General features: G+C 57.0%; 1 protein-coding gene across 2 annotated transcripts in view; it reads right to left on the minus strand.

Moving 5' to 3' along the window:
- Nucleotides 1–1265: 1265 nt before the first annotated feature.
- RELT (RELT TNF receptor) overlaps nt 1266–18661 on the minus strand; it is an 80974-nt gene continuing 63578 nt past the window's right edge. Inside the window, exons 7-11 of one of the 2 annotated variants that reach the window (XM_073316148.2) lie at nt 11871–11951; nt 11399–11480; nt 10365–10601; nt 8750–8930; nt 1266–1517 (exon numbers count right to left, since the gene is read on the minus strand). In XM_073316148.2, the coding sequence (XP_073172249.1) occupies nt 1506–1517; nt 8750–8930; nt 10365–10601; nt 11399–11480; nt 11871–11951 (593 nt within the window). In that variant the 3' untranslated portion in view covers nt 1266–1505. Of the gene's footprint in view, nt 1518–8749; nt 8931–10364; nt 10605–11398; nt 11481–11870; nt 11952–18661 lie in introns of both variants that reach the window. The other variant, XM_073316052.2, reaches the window with a different exon arrangement.

Consider the following 18661-nt stretch of genomic DNA (forward strand, 5'->3'; position numbering starts at 1 on the left):
CAGCTTCCACCACAGCAGCAAACACCAAGTCAGCCACTGACTTGAGTAAGCTGGGGCAGCCTCTTAGTGCTGGGCAGCGGGCAGAACCCAGCCCCAGACACTGACCATCCTGTCACAACCCAGCCACAGAGCTCTTCCCGCGAATGGCAACGATCCACAATTAACCACCAACGCAGAGAATCCCTGAGCTTCTGAACCAGTAAGTGCAGCTTCCTGCTTGACAAGCCGACCCCACACAAACAAAAATACAGACCGTCTGTCTGAGGCAGGGTTAGGCACCGCTCAGCTCAGTGGAGCCTGGTCCCTGCTTCCCTCGCGGGCAGGAACAACGGAGGAAACGTGCCTTGTTTGGATTCCTCCCCTGCAGCTTTTGTGCGTCTCTTGGAAGCACCATTAGCAACTACAATGCCACTCGCCCTCTTAGGGGGAGATGGGAGCACCGTGGCCAACTGCGCACATTCAAAAGATCACGAGAGGGGCTTAAAAATTATGATTTTGGGGGTGGGGGAGCCTAAAATTTGGGTTCATTTTATGTCATTTCTGGTTTCTGAATCATGGGGGTCATGTTTTCAAGCTTTTTCCTGCAACCATGTGAACTAGAAATTTAGGGCAAGGTGAGCAAGGGGGATTAATGAAAGCTGAGTGTGTCTTCCAATCACATGGATCCAGGAGCTGGGGCTTTAAGAAAAACACCAGATGTGGCAAGAGATGATAAAATTACACTGTGAGAGCTGTGCCATTACTGGCCCAATGCAATCACCACGGGGACATGAAAGTAGACAGAGCTTTGGTCACATGAGGCTGGGCTGACTCCAGCCAGAGAGTTTCACTGCAAGTCCCCCTGGGTTTCCCTTTGTTCATGAAGGGAGAAAGAGAAAGCCAAACTCGCCATCCCCAGGGCTAGCCGCCAACCCCAGACCGGTACACTGCAATGCTCCGTTCTCCTTCATCCTGGAGCCCCTGGGAGGTAGGAACATGCTCCAGTCCAGCAACAAGCTGCCTCTCTCTCTCTCTCCCCTAGGCCCGAGTTTAAAAACACTGCTCTCTGCTGGAACAACAGCCCCTATGATCTAAAGAAGGTAGCATGTTTTTTCCAGTTGGGCAGCTAAGTATCCCCCATCCCACCCATAGGTGCTAGAACTAGGGGTGCTGCCATGCCCCCTGGTTTGAAGTGAGGTTTACAGTTTGGTTCAATGGCTCTGACACCCCCCACTATATGAATTGTTCCAGCACCCCAAGCCCCCTTCCCCTCCCCCCCAAGTCCTTCCCCAAAAGAAAAATGCTTTGGGATGCTGGGCGTGTCCTTCGGCTCCTCCCTGCCAGCCCGGGCCCTGGTACCCGGGGCTGCGCCTTGCCATTCTCCGGGGTGGTGGAGCTCTCCCGAGGGGAAAATGAGTGTCACGCTTCTCCTTCAGCAGCGCCCAGGGTGTGCGTTTTGTGGGTGGACTGTTCAACCAGAAGCCTCCAAGTGAGCCGCTTCTCAGGTCTCCTGGTGCACGAGGGAGTCAGATGATCACCTGCAGTGGGAGGCAAGAGAAGAGACGTGTGACCAACACTCAGCCTCTGGGGCGGCAGCCAGCCCAGAGGACTAGGGTGAGCTTGGCAAAATGCTGACAGAGCTGGGGCCTGGAGTGAGAGGAACTCCTGGGTCCCATCCCCAGCCCTGCCACTGGCTCACAGTAGGACCTGGATCAAGTTGCTTAGGGCTTGTCTATACTGGGACACCCAGCTGTATTAATCCAAAGTAATTTAAAGTGGATTAGTTAAAACAAAAAAACCTTGCTCAGAATTAAAGTAGCATTAATTTAGTTAACTAAACCAAATTAAGGCCACTGTAATCCATTTTGAATGTTAATTCAGATTAACTGTCCTGTGTGTCGACAAGCCCTCAGTGTGTCCATGCCTCAGTTTCCCCAACTGTAAAGTGGGGCTAAGCCTACTTTTCCACCTCACGGACATGTTGGGAGATTTAGCAAGAGCTTTGGGGAACCATGCAAGGGAACAAGTGAGTTAAGGATGGCCTTATAACAGGCTGGTTGGGGAAGCCTTGGTGCTGGGTTTGCTACAACGCCCCATCCCTTCAGCCTTGCATCTAATTGGAAGGTGCTTGAAGGGTGAGGGCAGGTTACGGTCTAGAAAGCGCTCCCTGGCAATGCTGCCCTGGAAGATAATGGCTACAAGTCTCCAGGGGGTAATACAGCTCCAGCCCCGTAGCATGCCACACACACGCCAGCGTACACACACACAACTTATCCATACCCAGCCCCACCTCGAGGGTGAAGAGCCACTGGCAGCTGGTGCTTGACACCCAAGTCTTTCCTCTTCTATGGGAACAGAAATTTGGTCTGAGGACATGTCGCCCCCTCGACCAAGAGAGACCAGGAGAACGTTAGACTCTGCGCAGTGGGGACAGGATCTGGGTTTAAAAGGTCTCAAGGACCTCCCCTACAGAGCAAACCCAACAGCATCACGTTAGCTGCTTCATGAGGGCCTGAGTCAGCCAGCGTGGGCTGGGAATTCACGGTTCCATGGAATCCGGGGGTTTTCAACCGGCTGATACTTAGGAGCCCAAGCCACCCCCTCCCTTATCAGTGTGAGCTTTGAGCGTCTGACCAGGGGGTGTCCCCATACGTCAAAACTCAATCGCTACAAGACAATACACAAAAACAGGTGGCAGGGACTGCAGTAGAATGATCAACAGATGGACAATCTGCACCTGGAGTTACACAACACCCCCCCCCTTGCCTTGGGCAGCCAGCTCCCTGAAGGGCACCCCTTGCTGGGCAGCTCTTCTTGCCAGATCTACCACCACAGGAGTGCTAGCATGATTAAAAGCTTCACACTTCCTTGGAAACCCCCCCCCCTCCACTCATGCATTGGGATTATTGATAACACAGCCCCTCTTAGGAGCGCCTCTCCTGCCAAGGGACCAGCTCTGGTCCGAAGAGCTTTCAGTCTGAAGCCGTACTGTTCTCAAAGACATCAGGGTGCATGGAGGTTCAGATAATCAAGGGAACTGCTGAGACCGTAAAGCAGCAGGGCAGGTCAATGGGTTCAGGTTTTTAGGGAAAATGGCTCAAATGGCCTGGTTTGGCCAAGGGTTCACTTTGGGTCATGGACCAGGCAGGGCCTTCTCTCCCAGCACCTGGTTTTTTGCTGCCATAGTTAGGAAGGGTGAGTATTTGTAGTGGGGTAGGATCTAGGAATCCTGGACAGAACAGAACAGAGAGACCCCCAAGTCTACGTAATGCTGAAGGGTAGCGTTGACCAAGTACGATTTGAATCTCTGATTTCAGGGTAAGAAGCCTCAGCATTGGCCTCTAGCAGCCTGCTGAGACAGAGAAGGGCTTCACTGTTAGAAGGGAGGGTGATGGATGACTTAATTTGCCAAGACATCCCCACCCCAAAGAGCTATGCAAGCCGCACAGCTGGACTCACCACCCACATTAAGAGAGAGCCTCGCACCTCAAGTGGACAGATCATCTAATATCAGGGGCAAGGGATTCTGCCTAAAAGTGGGAGGGCCACAAGACCTCGCCCCCTTCATGGCCCTGCCCCCTCTTCCTCGCCCCCAGTGCCAGGGCCTTGGCAGGGAAGAGGAGAGGCAGGGGTCCGAGGCTGTGGTGAAAAGTGGACTGGCCAGGCCCATCCACTTTCAAAAAGTGGGAGGGCCATGCCCCACCCCCCACCCCTCTGTTCCAGCACCCATGCTGAGAGCCCAGGTTCACAGAGGCCAGTGGGGTTAGACCCAGAACAGCTGCCCAGGGCCAAGTCAGCAGACACCGTCCCCGTGACAGCACAGACCCTACACGCTCCGCAGCTGTTCTGTGGTGCTACAAGGGGCTGTCTGCACTGGGCACCACGCTCCAGCACGGCTTGGTCTGGTCTGATGTAGATAAAGAGACACTAGAAATCCCTCTCCAACCCTTCTGCATCACAGAGCAACCAAACGGGGTGCAAAGTCTCCTTGCCTCCCTGTGGCTGTGCCGGACAAGGGTCACAGGGCCAGTATACCTGCCCCTGCATGCCTGGCCATATGAGAGACTCTGGAGCCCCATGGAGGACCATCCCTCCCCTCCCTTTGGGCTCCATGGTGGTGGGATAATTAGGATGTTGTGTCTGTCAACGCAGGCCTGGCTCCTGCGCTCTGTTCTGTGGGCTAGAGTGGGCAAGTGGCTCAAGCGAGGAACAGAAAGGCAGCCCAGCTCTGCCTTTGGGGGAGCAATTTCACTGCCTCCCCCGCTGGCACTGCAAGCTCTGCCCCATGCTGGGCTGGGGGACTGGGGCTATTTCCCAGCCAGAGGCTGATGCAATAATCAGCTTTGGACTGAGCTATTTGTGTTACTTGTCTGAAATCGATCACAACAGAAAACCCCAACCAGGCCAAGCCAATTCCCCTCTGCTTGGAGAGAGGGATCCTTAATTGCAGCACAGGAAGTGTGTGTGTGTTTTCTGCGAAAGCTCCTAAGTCACTTGGGCCATAGTCCCATTGGAAGCCAAGGGAACCAGTGCTCCTTAATCACTTAGACCCACCAGAAAATCCCACCCTCTATTTCAGAACACTTCCATCAAAGCGCAGCCTAAGTCAGTCTGGCAGAGCCAGGCACAGAACCCAGGAGTCCTCCTTCCCTTCCCCCTGCTCCGACCACTGGAGGGCATTCCTCTAGTTGACCCACAAAAGCAGTGATGTATTACTCTGGGGTTATTGCTGCCTCTCACTCATGCCAGGCAATGGGAAGTCAAACCAACAAGGAGGTGGAGACTCAGGACCGTGTGTAGGTGTTGATGGCAGCATCATCTCCCACTCACAGAATTGCCACCCTTTCGGAGATGCGCTGCCAGGGCCTCACCCCATCCAGCGTCAAGGCGCAGGGTTTGGAGAGTCCAGCTGAACCCTTCTAGCCAACAGGGCTGGAGATGACCCGAGATGCAAGCTGGGCTTCAGTTTGCTGCCCTGGGAAATCTCAGGCTGGAGCCGACAGGCCATAGGACAGGTGCGTAGGAGGGATCAGTCGGTCCTGCAGGATTCCAGGGCAAGCGACCATTTCACACAGCTGCTGCTGCTCTGGAGGTGCCTTGTGGGGTCAGCCACGTTCTTCTGCGAGGAAGGACTAATGAGCCCGCAGGAACCAGAGAGGCCCACGACACGACGCAGACAAACCCTGTCCTAGCCTCTGGTAGAGCTGTTCCCTCTTTGAAACCTGCTGCCTACCCTTCACTGTGACACTGCTGCAGCCTATGGGGTGCCCGGCGAAGCAGAGAGAGCCCTGCTGAGCCGAGCTCTCCCAGACCAGCTGGCTCGGAGCTGAACCCGAACAGTCCCTCAAGTGCCCCTAACCCTCTGCACCCCGTGGCAGCAAATCCAAAGGGCTCTGTTACCTTCGGAGAACAAGGTTACGCTTGCCAAGGCTTATGACCTAGGGGCTGTCCTGAAACAAACTGCCGACGTGCCAGGTGTTCACACCTGTGTATCTGCCCTTTCAGCACTGCCCACTGCTTTGGCAGGTCCTTTGCTGGTGCAGTTACGTGTAATTCAGCGACTGGCCAGCAGGGGGAACCGGAGGCCCAGGCACCTATACCGGGCAGAACAAACCATGCCCGTTCCAACTCGCTCGGTCTCCATTAAGGGACAAGTGCCAGCAAACACCCCTGACGTGGCAGCCCGTCTGCCCCCAGGAGGCTGTTTCTGCATGTTCACGCTCCCTAGCTCCCCGGCCATCGCAAGGCAGGCTCCAGGCAGCGGGGCTCGGCGGTCTGCGGCTGCGAGAATGCCAGCAGCCTGCCATGGCACGGCGTCCCTGCTCCCCGCCCCCCGAGCAGCAGTGTCAGGGCCCGGATGGAGAAGTGGGGCAATGGGGATGGTTTCTCTCTGGGAAGGAGGTGGGGTCTGGGGAGCAGCTGCAGAGGAGTTCGCCCGCCCGCTCTGAAGCGTCACCCCGCACTCTGCAGCCCCGTATTACTTTACGCCTCCTGACTCGCCTGCAGTGACCGCGACAGCTGCCCAGGCCCATGCTGCAGAGCCCAGAGGAGCGTCCCAATGCCGAGGGCGCTTACTGAACTCTGAATACTTCGCGGTAGCTCTGCGGGCTCACAGCCCTCCCTGGGACACAGCCCTGCTCTGTTGCTCACCTGGACCGATCCCAGGCACAAATTCCCTGTGCTGTAGTGCCGGGGATAGGATCTGTGCACATACACGGTCGCCCAGCCCCGGCTCCCCCTAGCCGCTGCCCACCATCTTGGGGAGAGAGATGTGCCGCGAGAGCTTCCACAAGACCACAGCCCCACTGTCAACGACCATCAAGGGCAGGAAACACAATGTCCTGAAAACAAGCCCGGTCACCCAGCCGCGGGCATAAGAGACTCCCAGGTAAACAGCCCTGTGCGGCTCGGGCCTCAGAGCCGAAGATGATCCCAGCTCTGCACTGCCATAACACCACCGCAGATCCCATCGCTGTGGGTCAGGGCACCCCCCTGCCTTGGCCAGCGGCGGCTTTTCTAATGTAGGAAGCACCACAATTAAAATGTGCCATGAGGCTCCCATACAGACTGGGTGTGACGCTGTGGCTGCACATGGTCGATGCTGGAGAGCAGCCCATTTGCCAGCACTCCCTGCTGGGTCTGTCTGTACAGCCAAAAGCCCGGAAATCGGGGATAAAGTCCTAATAGGACTAAACTACCGGGGGTCTGTTGCTTTTCAGATCCAGAATTCAGTGTCCTCAAAATATTCCAGCATGTGGCAGCTGAGAGGCCGAGGACACGCTGCAGGCTGGGAAAAGGGGAGGTCACTGATTTGAGGTACACTCAGAATCTACCCACAGTCGCTGGCTGTTTCTAGGAGGGTGGTGCGGCAGGGGGTAGTTAGGGGTCAGCACCACAGGTGCCGACTTTCTTCTGCCCAGGTGGATGCTCTGCCCTGAGGTCCTACCCCCATTCCACTCCTTCCCCCAAGGTCCCCCCCTTCCCCCGCCTCTTCCTGCCCCACTTCTGCCTCTCCCCCCACCCCTGCTCTGCCCCCTCTCCCCCAAGTGGGCTCTGTCGCCTCCCCGCAGCACCTCCTGCCTGCTGCCAAACAGCTGATTGGCGGGTGGCTGGTGGGCACCCACAGTGTTGGTCCCTATGGTCAGCTTTAGGCCCCAGAGTTAGCGCCCCGTTAAGGCAGTTCCTGGTGCTGGGGTTTCTGACGCGGCCGGCTCACTAAAACCACGCTGCCCTGCTTCACGTTGGGCACGACCCCTTGGCAGCCAGAGCTAGAAGCTTGTGGCCTGGTGCTCAGAGGTGCGGAGCACCCACAGCTCCTATTGACTTGGGTAAGAGCTGGGGAGGGGGACGGGGGGGGCTTGGCACCGTCCAGGGCAGCGGTTGCTTGTACGTAAACGGTAGGCGTGAAGTCTGCAGAAAGCGGTGGCTCTCCTAGAGAAGGGGTAGCATACGGCAGCCGCATCCAAAGCCCAGCCAGCTGGCTCGGGGGCACTGCTGCCTGACAGCTGCTTTACGTGCCGCGAGCCTGGTGACTCTTTCCAGGGCCCAGAGGACAGGTGTCCACGGCCCCCAATGCTCTCCTCCACCTGGCAGCGTCAGCAGAGAGGCCCCAGGCCAGAGGAGCCGTCTCGTTCCTCCTGACTCAGCAGCGTTCTGACCGGGAGAAGGAGGTTCGGGTCCTCGGGCCTCTGGCTACTGCCCAGCTGGCTTATGTTGGGGATTTAAACTGGACGGCGCAGCGTGTGCGTATGATCCCAGGAGAAGCCGACAGACGCCCAGCTCTGGAATTCAGCAGCTTGTCCAGGCCACGCTGAGAGACAGATTTCCTTACGGCCGATCCCCAGCCAGCTGGCGGACAATGCAGAGCTCCCTGAGACGGGGAAGGGAGGCTAGCTGTGCCTCAGAGCCACCCAGGGGATCACAGAGAGCCCAGCTATCGCCTCCAGGCAGGGGCACAGTTCATACACGCTGGGGACAGGAAGCTCCTAGAGCAGGGGCGGGCAAACTTTTTGGCCTGCGGGCCACATCGGGTTTCGGAAATTGTATGGTGGGCGGGTCAGGGGAGGCTGTGCCAGGCTGCGCCCCCGCCCCCGATCCACCCTCCCCGCACCCCCCGACAGCCCCGTCCCTGGGACTCCTGCCCCATCCAACCCCCTCTGTTCCCTGACGGCCCCCCCCAGGACCCCTGCCCCATCCACCCCCACCCCCCACTCCCTGTCCCCTGAAACTGCCCCCCCACTGCCCCATCCACCCCCCCCGCCCCCTGACCACCCTGGAACTGCCCTCCCCACTGCCCCATCCAACCCCCCTCCTTCCTGACCGGCCCCCCAGGACCCCCGCCCCCCAACCACCACCCGCCCCCCCCGGCTCCCCGCCCCCTCCCCGCGCAGCACAGAGCACTAGGGGTGCTATGCCGTGCCGGGGAGTGCAGTAATCGCTCTCCGTAACTGCGCTGAGGCTGCGGGGGAGGGAGAACAGCGGGGGAGGGGCCGGGGGCTAGCCGGCCGGGCAGGAGGGGCCCGCGGGCCGTAGTTTGCCCACCTCGGTCCTAGAGCATCGTTCCCTCCCTGCCACTGAAACCCAGGTCCAGGGTTTAGCTCATCTCCAGCCTTGCTTTCCAAGCCAAAGCTTTGGGGAGCCTGTTGGGAGGTGGCTGATTCTAGCGGGAAGAGGAGAGGGGAGTAAAAGCTGGACCAGAGTCCTCAGCCTGCGGGGGCTGGAACCCCTGTTGTTCAGGAGCCCCTCCCCGGCCCACCCCATGCACGCTCACCTCTTGTTGGCTGTCGGCCGTTTTCAGCCATTTCGACCTGGCTCCGGTGCCCACCAGGGGTTTCTGCTCGGCGGGGAGGCCGCTGCGGGGGGAGTCAGCCGGCTCAGCCCCACTGCACTCCGAGATGGTTTTCACTTCTGGAGGGTTGGGCTTCTGCTCGGGGATGCGAGCCACTCGGAACCTGCAGACACAGCAGCGCATGGGTCAGAGACACTATGGTGGGGCATGGGGACGACCAGCCGCCCTGGGGGCACGAGCAGCCCAGCCAGCATTACCCCCATGTGCGGAACAGCCGGCAGGGCTTGACTTTGCACAGAGCCAGCTGCCTGAGTGTCGTGCATCTCCCCGCCTGGCCTTACAAAGGCCGGTATTTGCCCCATTACACAGATGGGGAAACTGAGGCACACAGAGACTAAGCAGCCTGCCCAAAGTCACACAGCGATGGGTAAGGCGACGATTGTGTCACGGCTATTTTTAGTAAAAGTCACAGACAGGTCGCAGGCAAAGAAAAATTCATGGAAGCTGTGACCTGTCCCTGACTTTTACTAAAAATATCCACGACAAAAAGGGGGGAGGGGGGACTGGGAGCTCCTGGGTCCCCCTCCGCTGGCAGCTCCGAGCGTGGGCGTCCCCCCAGCTGCCCGCAGAGCTTCCATCCTCTGGGGCGGCAGGGGTATGCTGCCACTTCCTGCCTCCCCAGGCGGCAGGAGACCCTGCAGCTCCCAGCCGGCGCTGGCTGAAGTCACGGAGGTCTTTGGAAGTTATGGATTCCGTGACCTTGGGGACTACATCGCAGCCTTGGCGATGAGTGGCAGAGCTGGAGGCCTGGCTCCTAATCCCCGTCTCTAGTCGGATGATCACACTGCATCGTCTGGGTTCAATACAAAGTGTTTGTGCATCTCGACTAGCCCTCCATACCCAGCCCACATTAAACCCCAGCCGGGGTAGATCCCGGAGATGGCTAAACAAGTCCACCTTGGCACCCTGCAGATAGTCTCCCTGGGCACCAAGAGGAGGCAGTGTGCCATGCCCAGTCTATGGCTCTGCTTGGGGAGGCCTGTTCTGTATGTAATATGGGGCATCTGGATGGCTTGTTGGCAGCGGGGACTGAACCCAGGATTTAAAGCCATGAGCCTCCACGGCCTGGGCTAGAAGACCCAGCTCTTAGCAGGCTCAAACTCTGATCTGGTCCAGCCACTAGAGCGGGGAGGAGAGCCCACCGGGTAAGGCCCTGCCCAGCTGTACATGGGACCCAGCTATGCGAGAAGCCCTCTCGGAGCAGAGCCATTCCAGGCCTGGTGGCATCGAGGGCTCGGGCAGGGGCTGCTGCCTCTGGGACTGGCTCTCTACAGCGGGCTGGGGATCATTAGGGGAAGGCTCCGTTTAACAGGGCCTGCCAGACAGCGGGGTTGAGATGAACAACAGGGTGCTGAGAGCTGCAGCAAGTGACCCATGCCTTGCCGTGTCCCCCTGCGCGCTCCTAGAGGTGGGCCCGAGCTGTGATGGGGGGCTGCAGGCCCAGGCCTCGGGGCAGGCCCAGCTCCACTCCTGACGGCTCTGCTTGTGACAGGCAACGACCCCCCGGCCCCCGGGACCTGCCCAGGGTCCCGCTCACCTGCCCACTGAGAGGATGGTGATCTCTCCCGGCCGGCTGGCCTTGCCGCCTGGCTTGGGGGTGACGCTGGCAGGAGCGGGGATGATGGCCGCGGCTTCCGGAGAGAGCAGCACCTCCGGCCACTTCTTCTGGCAGCAGCGGGTGCAGCTGGGGCCAGAGCGAGTGGCCAGGCCCTGCACCGTGTGCAGGTGATGCTGGTGCCGGCAGATGTGGGGGATGTGCGGTAGGAAGTGCAGCCTGCTGGGGAGAGACACAGTCAGGAGGGAAGGAGGGGGTGTGAGTGAAGCCCTGGTTAAAGTCTCCCTGCGAGGACGGGGCGGGGGGGGAGGCCAGGCCCTGGCCCAGGGGAGATACAGGTCATGCACATCACAGCCCTGATCACCTAGCACGCCCCCTCCGGCATCCCCACCACCAGAGCGGCCTGGGACGCTGACTACTCTGTACCTGCTGGCGAACACCAACACCCAGCCGCTCACCTGCACCTCCCCCCGGTGCCGTAGGGTTTAACCTGAGCGCAGCTAAGCTGGATCAGTGGGCGGAGTGACCGGCTGTATCCTTCCCCCGGCAGCCAGCTCCTGGATGTTTCCTAGAGCTGCCCACCCTGCGCAGCGACCAAGGGGTCAGCCTGGCTCACTCCCACGTACAGTAAGTGCGGTGGGTCCTTTGGTCACATGGTGGCAGTGTTGGTTTCCCAAGGGGTTACGGCACGTTTGCATCAAGCCCCGCTACAGCCCCGCTGAGTCCGGCAGGGGTTTGTCTTGGGACCCAGGGAGTTGGGTTTGGTCTGGGCTGCAAGACGGAGCCGTATCGGGACGTGGGCGCGTATGATTCCTTGTTGTCCTGGGGCTTCCTACAGGGAGACCCTTTGGGAAAAGGAGCGGTGCCAGGCCTGCCCCTCTGATGCCAGCAGCAGCCCTGGATTTTCCACACCCTGAACAGACTCCCAGCCTTCCCTGCTCAGGCAGGCCCATCTCCACTGAACAGCCGCAAACGAAGCCAGCATCAGCAAGGGGCTGCCGGCCCAAGGCCCTTACCTGTTAGCAGGCTTGTGGGTGGTCTGCACCAGCTGCTTGCTGTGGTACTCCTTCAGCAGCTCCTCCAGGGCCGCAGCGTTCTCTGTGCGAAGAAATTCAACATGGTCAATGAAGACAGATGCAAAGGGAGACACAAGACCAGCTGTTCAGCCATGGGTCAGCTCAGGGACAGAGTTAGACCGTCACAGGCCTGGCCCTACTTGTTCAAAGGTTGGGCTATGCAGGTTCACATCTGTGGCCCAGTTAGGGTCCGGGTGTTGAAAGACCTGTGCCCTTTGGCGTGCTGGCTAAGGAAACAGGGGACAGCACTCAGGTGCTGGAGTTGTACAGAGGAGCCTCTCTGGAAATCAAAGTCACTGGCCAGCACCGATGCAGCGCTCAGCAATGAAAGCCACATGTTCGGTCTCTCCCCTGAATGTAACATGTAGCCACACGGGTCAGAGATCCCTGCCTCCCTTGGTACTGTACTGACCTTTCTTCTCCGTGATCAGCTGCACAAGGATCCCGATGGTATCTTGGTTGGCATCGTCTATTCTGTACGCTGAGTTATTACCTGGAGGGGGAAACCTGGGTATTAAAACCTGCTGCCATTCTCCAGGCACAGTAACGCAGCGGTTCAGCACCTCACCCACGTCAGCTGATTAAGCCTCATGGTGATACACAGACAGGCAAGGGGTGTGCCCATTTTACAGATGGGGAAATGGAAATGAAAGGACTCCCTCAAACTCAGTCAGTGGCCTGGCCAGACAGAACCCAGGCACCCTGGCTCTCAGTCCAATGCCCTAAGCACCCTCCCCTTGCAGAGCTATGAAAAAAAAAAAGTTACATTTTCCCTGATGTGACATTTAGAGCCCTTCCCTGCAAGTCACAGAGTATTTTTAAATGCTTCTCTACCACACAAGTCAGCTGGTGTCCGGCTGGGAGTCTGCCAGTCCTTTTATTATATAGGAGTTCTATCACAATATGGTCTAGACAATACTTAGTCCTGCCATGAGTGCAGGGAACTGGACTAGATGACCTCTCGATGTCCCTAGAGGCCCCAGAGCCAGCTCTGTTATGCGAGGTGCTGTATACACACTCAAATCTGCTAGCCTGAAGAGCTCACAGTCTAAGCAGACAAGACAAAGGGGGCGTTATGCCAGTTTTACAGATGGGAAACAGAGGCACAGAGGAAATAAGGGACTTGCCCAAGATCAAGGAGACAAAGCTGGGAACTGAACTCGGATCGTCTGCATCCCAGAGCCTTAGCCACGAGCACAGACTCTCTTTAGCCCAGGACAGCCAGCCAAGCTGTCCCATTTCATTGCTCTCCAGCTCGTGCTGCCTTAGAGCAGGTGGCCTTTCCCGTACATTTAACAGGTCATGGGGGCGAATGGCCTGACCCAAAATCCCAGATCCACGCGTGATTCTGAGCCCCAACCAGGCGGCATGAGCTTGGTTCAGATCCTTAGGGCCATTCATTCTGCCAGCATTGCCAAGCTCTTCGCTCGCAGGCCCTGTCTCTTTCTAGGGTAGACATTCCTCTGGGCACTCCACCCCTTCCGGCCTTTCCCATGACCCTCAGATATTTTGAATACCAACACCACTACACCCGCTGGCCAGGAGATGACACTGCTGTCCCAGCCCAGCCCATGCAATCTGGGTTGTGCGGAGACAGCTGCGCCTTCATTCCCCCTTAGCACAGGGGGCTGAGGTTGCAGGCGATTGCTGACTAATGCAGCTGCAGCCCAGATGGCAAGGGGAGCTGCAGTCACAGCTCATAAAGCATCGCCTTGGGCCAGCGTCTGATCTCACACCAGAGAGGTGGCAAGTGACAATTAGCAAAAAATCCAGCTAGGCCTCCCAAAGCCAGTGGTGAGGTCTTAGGAGGGTGATGCCCTGGACTCTGAGCTAGTGCGATATGTCCTTGCAGGAGGCAAAGCAAATAGCGCTATCTGTCCAATACCCTGCTGTGCCAAGGATTGGCGACTGCTGGCTCCAGCAACAACCGATCTGTGGTTAGTTACCAGGCTCGCTGCAGGCATCCCTGGGAGCAATTCTCTGGCCTGGGCTGTGCCAGAGGCCAGACTAGATGATCACGATGGTCCCCTCTGGCCATAGAGTCGAGGACTCAAACTTGCAGAACACTTTACAGAGAGCAGATGGGGAAACAGACACAGAGAGAGGAAAGATGGAGTCCCAGTCAGTGCACCAGACCACACTGCCACCCCCTAGGGCATGCCCAGGAGCCAGCTGGCTCCTGCTCCCATTCAGCAATATGGGAAGAGCAGGATGGTCACAACCCCCCGGGTGACCCCAGGTTGGGAATCCCCTGCCAGGAACCATTCCATACAGATCCTTCCCTGACTCCTCTTCCCTGGGCGCATCAGAGGTAATGTTAGGCCGTCATCAGAGACGAGATCATAAAATCATAGAAGATTAGGGTTGGAAGAGACCCCAGGAGGTCATCTGGTCCAACCCCCTGCTCAAAGCAGGACCAACACCAACTAAATCATCCCAGCCAGGGCTCTGTCAAGCCAGGCCTTAAAAACCTCTAAGGATGGAGATTCCACCACCTCCCTAGGTAACCCATTCCAGTGCTTCACCACCCCACTAGTGAAATAGTGTTTCCTAATATCCAACCTAAACCTCCCCCACAGCAACTTGAGACCATTACTCCTTGTTCTGTCATCTGCCACCACTGAGAACAGCCGAGCTCCATCCTCTTTGGAACCCCTCTTCAGGTAGTTGAAGGCTGCTATCAAATCCCCCTCACTCTTCTCTTCTGCAGACTAAACAAGCCCAGTTCCCTCAGCCTCTCCTTGTAAGTCATGTGCCCCAGCCCCCTGAACGGGTACCCAATTCCACCTCCATCAGGTACCTGTGCCAGCTGTTCTCTCTTATCATGAGCCCAGCAGCCCTGCTGCTCTCCTCTAACCAAATCTTATGGCAGTGCCCGTCCTGAGGGGCTCAGCGAGTCTGACACCAGGGAGGAGCCCGGCCAAGCCCCTTGCAAAGCAGGTGGGCAGTGTCTGTGGCTGACGGTGCAGCCTGGTGGATGGGATGCTGGACAGGTGGCTGGCCACTGATGCACTGAGTCTCCTTAGGCTCGGGTGCCTCAGTTTCCCTAGCTGTACCATGGGTAGAATAGCACGTGAGATGACAAGCGCGTTATGTGCCCTGTATTATAATTAAGGATATGGTTTTGTCACGGATATCTGTAGTAAAAAAAGTCATGGACAGGTCGTGGGCAATAAACAAAAATTCATGGAAGCCTATGACCTGTCCCTGACTTTCACTAAAAATATCCATGACAGAGGCCAAGGCGGGTTCAGCACCCACTGCTGCTGGAGCTCCCGGGTCCCCCACCACTGTGGTGCATAGGAGCTCTGGGGTCCCCCTGCCCAGGGGGCTGGGCTGCGGCGGGGTCCCCTAGCCCCAGGGGCAGTGCTGGGCAGCTGCAGGGGGTCCCCCCTGACACAGTGGGGCAGCTGATGGGTCCCCCTACCAAGGCAGGGGCTGGGAACTGCGGGGACAGGGCTGGCTGGGAGCTCCAGCCCCAGGGCAGAAAATGTAAGAGATCAATGGAAGTCACGGATTCCGTGACCTAATCATTGCCTTAGTTAGAACGATTCTTTCGTTAAAAAGCAACTGGACAATCCTGAGAAGCCCCAGCCCTCTCAGATACTCCCTGGTCACTTCACTGTAGCTAACACTGATCCAGAAACTAGGTCAGCCCTAGCCCCCTTCTCATGCCCGACTTTTCTACACAGCAAACACTGGTGCTGCAGACATCAGGGACCGCGAGCCCCCGTAGCCATGGCGACGGCAGCTTGGGCTGGGCGCTTCAGGGTTATTTAACGTTCATTCAGCTCAGAAAACAAACAGGGGAGGTGCACTGCAGGGCAATCACCGAGGGCCGCGGCGGGCAGGCCAACAGCACGCCAGGCTGCCCTGCAGGGCTCGCGCTCAGAGCCAGCAGGCGTGCTGGACAGGTGTTGGTTGTCGCCGTGGTTCTAGATGGGTTTTGTGTTGCTTGGGAGTTCGAGTGAGGAATCAGGGTTTAGAGATGAGTCTATTTCTGAGGGATCTGGAGAGGGTGGAAGCCCAGGTCGGGGGGCTGGGGGGTAACACAGATGAAGGCACAGAGACAAATAGGAGAAGGCAAATGAAGAGGGTGCTTGGTCTTGCCATCTGTCAGTGTGTGTTGTGTAGGGGAACGGAGGGGGAAGGGGGGGAAGAGGGATGCTGTTGTGCGGTTACTTTGTTCATAGCCTAAGGGAGATGTAGCAGCTGCATAGAAATCACGCGTGGTGCCAACTCTCACATTTTAAGCACAAGTCTCACAATATTTGCCGTTTTCTTCTTAAAACTCCAGCCCCCGGAGTCATGTGATTACAACCGAATCTCAGGTTTTCATGTACAGAGTCCGTAGGCCTCACTGCTGCAGAACAGAGCCTGAAAACGTGACCCCGTAAAGGCTCAAAACCCAGAAACTCAAACAGACCCCCAGGTATGTTTAAGTCTCGTGATAAAGCAGCCATTTTCCTGGTTTTTTGGAGCCTGACTCAGGAATTGTGAATGCACGGGGGCAGCAGGCTCCGTTTTAATCAACTCCAAGCTTCCCTCGCTCCAGTTATGAGCCCCACACATCTGCATCACACAGTTTTATCTGGAGGATTCCCCTGCACTTCTGCAGGGGAATTTAAGAGAAATGAACGCATGCCCCCATCATGGGCTCTATGTAACAAAGAGGGTGGGCTCGACGCATGGAACAGGTCCAGAGCCCGTTGCCTGAAAAAGCGAGGTCAAAGAACGTTCCCACAGCTCCTATCTGGCCCAGGGACTAATGACAGAAGGGCAAAGCGAAGACCCAGACTTCACCACAGCTCAGGACTATCCCATGCCAGGATTTTGATTCAGATCCCGAAGTGGTTCACAAGCTCCACATATACAGTACTGCAGAAATGCAGCCACCTCTGGGATGGAAGGTACCAGCCAACTTGCACACAGCAAAGCATGCCAAAGTGGGGTGGGGCAGGGGAGTAATTTGCCCTGTTGTGTCTTGCCCATGAATGCTGTTCTCAAAAGCACCATGGCATTTCTATTGACCACACAGAAAAGGGGATTCCAGTTTTAAGTTGTCCCTAGAGAATTTCCCACACAGCAACTCTCAGCCACCTGGGTGAGATAAAACACTGGCTCACACTTGCCAAGTTCTGACCCGTGGACTCTGGGGGTGCCAAACCAGAGGATTAGGGATCTAAGCCATCCCCAGGCGCTACTAACCAGACTCAAAATGGGCCTCTTGTTTTCAGAGAACAATTTATCTCAAGGCTCTTGATCTACCCTGGGCTTTGTTTCTATTGTCTCCAGTGATGAGCGAGGCACCGGGGACAGGCGTCATGGGGTGACGGAAATGTAACAGCTGGTCCAAGCATCAATGCTGAAGAGACGCATTCCTATTGGCTGAAGTGCCAGGTGCATCTAAGGCAACCGCAAGCCAGCCTAGTCAGCCAAGTGCTATTGGTTAGGAACAGGCTGGCTTCTGGCTGAACTCCTATAAATAGAGAGAGTCTTCTGGGATAGTCACAGACAGCCCTGTTGCTACCCAAACTGGCCCCCTCCCATGCCACCACAAACAGAGGTATTAGAGTCTTAGTTACCCCTAGAATTGTGGCCTGTATTGCAGATAACAGCTAGATCTCAATGTGCTGTACAAGAGCTAAGTGTTGTACAAAGGGGGACACAATATTTTTATCTCCATTTGACAGATGGGGAAACTGAGGCATGGGGAGGGAGGCAACTTGCCCAAGGTCACACAGCAGGCCAGTGGCAGAGCTGGGAACTGAACTCAGGTCTCCTGAGTCCCAGTCCAGTGCCTTATCTACAGAGAGGGCTATGCCATTCCTAGCACAGTTTGGCTAACACCTCAGAAACCACCTAAGCATCCAAAACAATTATAGAGGACGCTGAGGCTAAAATAGCCCGAGATTCCAGCCATCAGGCACTGGGGACAGAGCATTCCCAGCAAAGGGGCCTCACCTGAGGAACTCCTTGCCACAAGATACTGGAACCTGACTGGGGGTCAGGGAAGGGTAGCACACGCCAGTTGTATAAAGTTGTCTCCAGGACTGATGTGCCCGTGATTCAGAGGAGAGCCAACCACAACCCACCCTTCTTCCTCAGCCTGTGTTACTTGGGCAGCTGGGCATTGCTGTGCCTATGCTGGGCACTGCAACAAATCCAGGCGCTGCAAAGTCACACCCCTGGGGAGAGGGGATTCAAACTCTGCTCCTTCCGAGGTGCTCTGCACCAAACATGCAGGACGCAGCAGCGTGAGCTACAAGAAGTCTCCCCTGACTGGGGGCAGCAGTAGGTGCCAGACCATCTTTGCAGCTCACACACTGGAAGGCAACCCTAATGCCCAGGTATTACAGCCAAGAAAAGAGGTTTTCAGCCTGCAGAGGCTCTAGTGAAGTGGGGGGTTGTGAGTTTTGACCAGCACCCTAACAGCAGATGTCACCACCAGTGTCATGAGTCATAGCATTATCCGCCCCCTTCTCCCTCAAGGCCCCAGGCTGGAGAACTTTCTTCAGGCAAGGACGACTGGATGGGGACTCCCATCACAGAGTTGCTGCCATTCCCCTACTAGCCAGAGGGGGTCACTACAGAGCAGCTAGAAACACATGCTCCTTTCCCTGCCCAGAGAGAATGACTGGGGCAGGATCCCAAACCCAAGCCTCTTACAAGACCCCAGGCCTGAATCTCTACCTGAGAGATGGCCAGATCCGATTGTCTCAGAGCAGAGCAAGCTCGCTCCAGAGCGGCCGAGCTCAGGCCCATTCTCCAGGGGGCTCGTTGTACAGCTTCATTCTGGCTTGCGTCTGGCAGCTCTGGACTCTCTTTCAGCAGCTGTTTGTCTATTCACAGTGCCACTGGGGTAAGGTTCTTGAAATACTGATTAACTAAGCATGGGGGGAAGATGATCTTGGGACCAGCCTTGGAATTGCTTAGAGAATTCTGGCACTGCATAGCCAGGCTGCTCCAGAAACGCAGCATGCTAGCCATCAAGAGCTTAGCAATAGTCAGGGACCGGGGGCAGCGGAGAAGCCCTCCTGTAACAAACCCACGTGCTGCAAACACACTCATTCTCATATGCACCCAGAGGGGAACCAGACAAGAGCCTGGCTCCTTAGGTCCAAACACTGAGACTTCTACCGCTTGATCTAAGAGCTCCCTAAGCTACCAGCAGATCCCCTCTCCAGGCCAGTCACCAGAGGG

This window comes from Lepidochelys kempii, chromosome 1 (assembly GCF_965140285.1).
Source record: "Lepidochelys kempii isolate rLepKem1 chromosome 1, rLepKem1.hap1, whole genome shotgun sequence".
Classification (NCBI taxonomy): Eukaryota; Metazoa; Chordata; order Testudines; family Cheloniidae; genus Lepidochelys; species Lepidochelys kempii.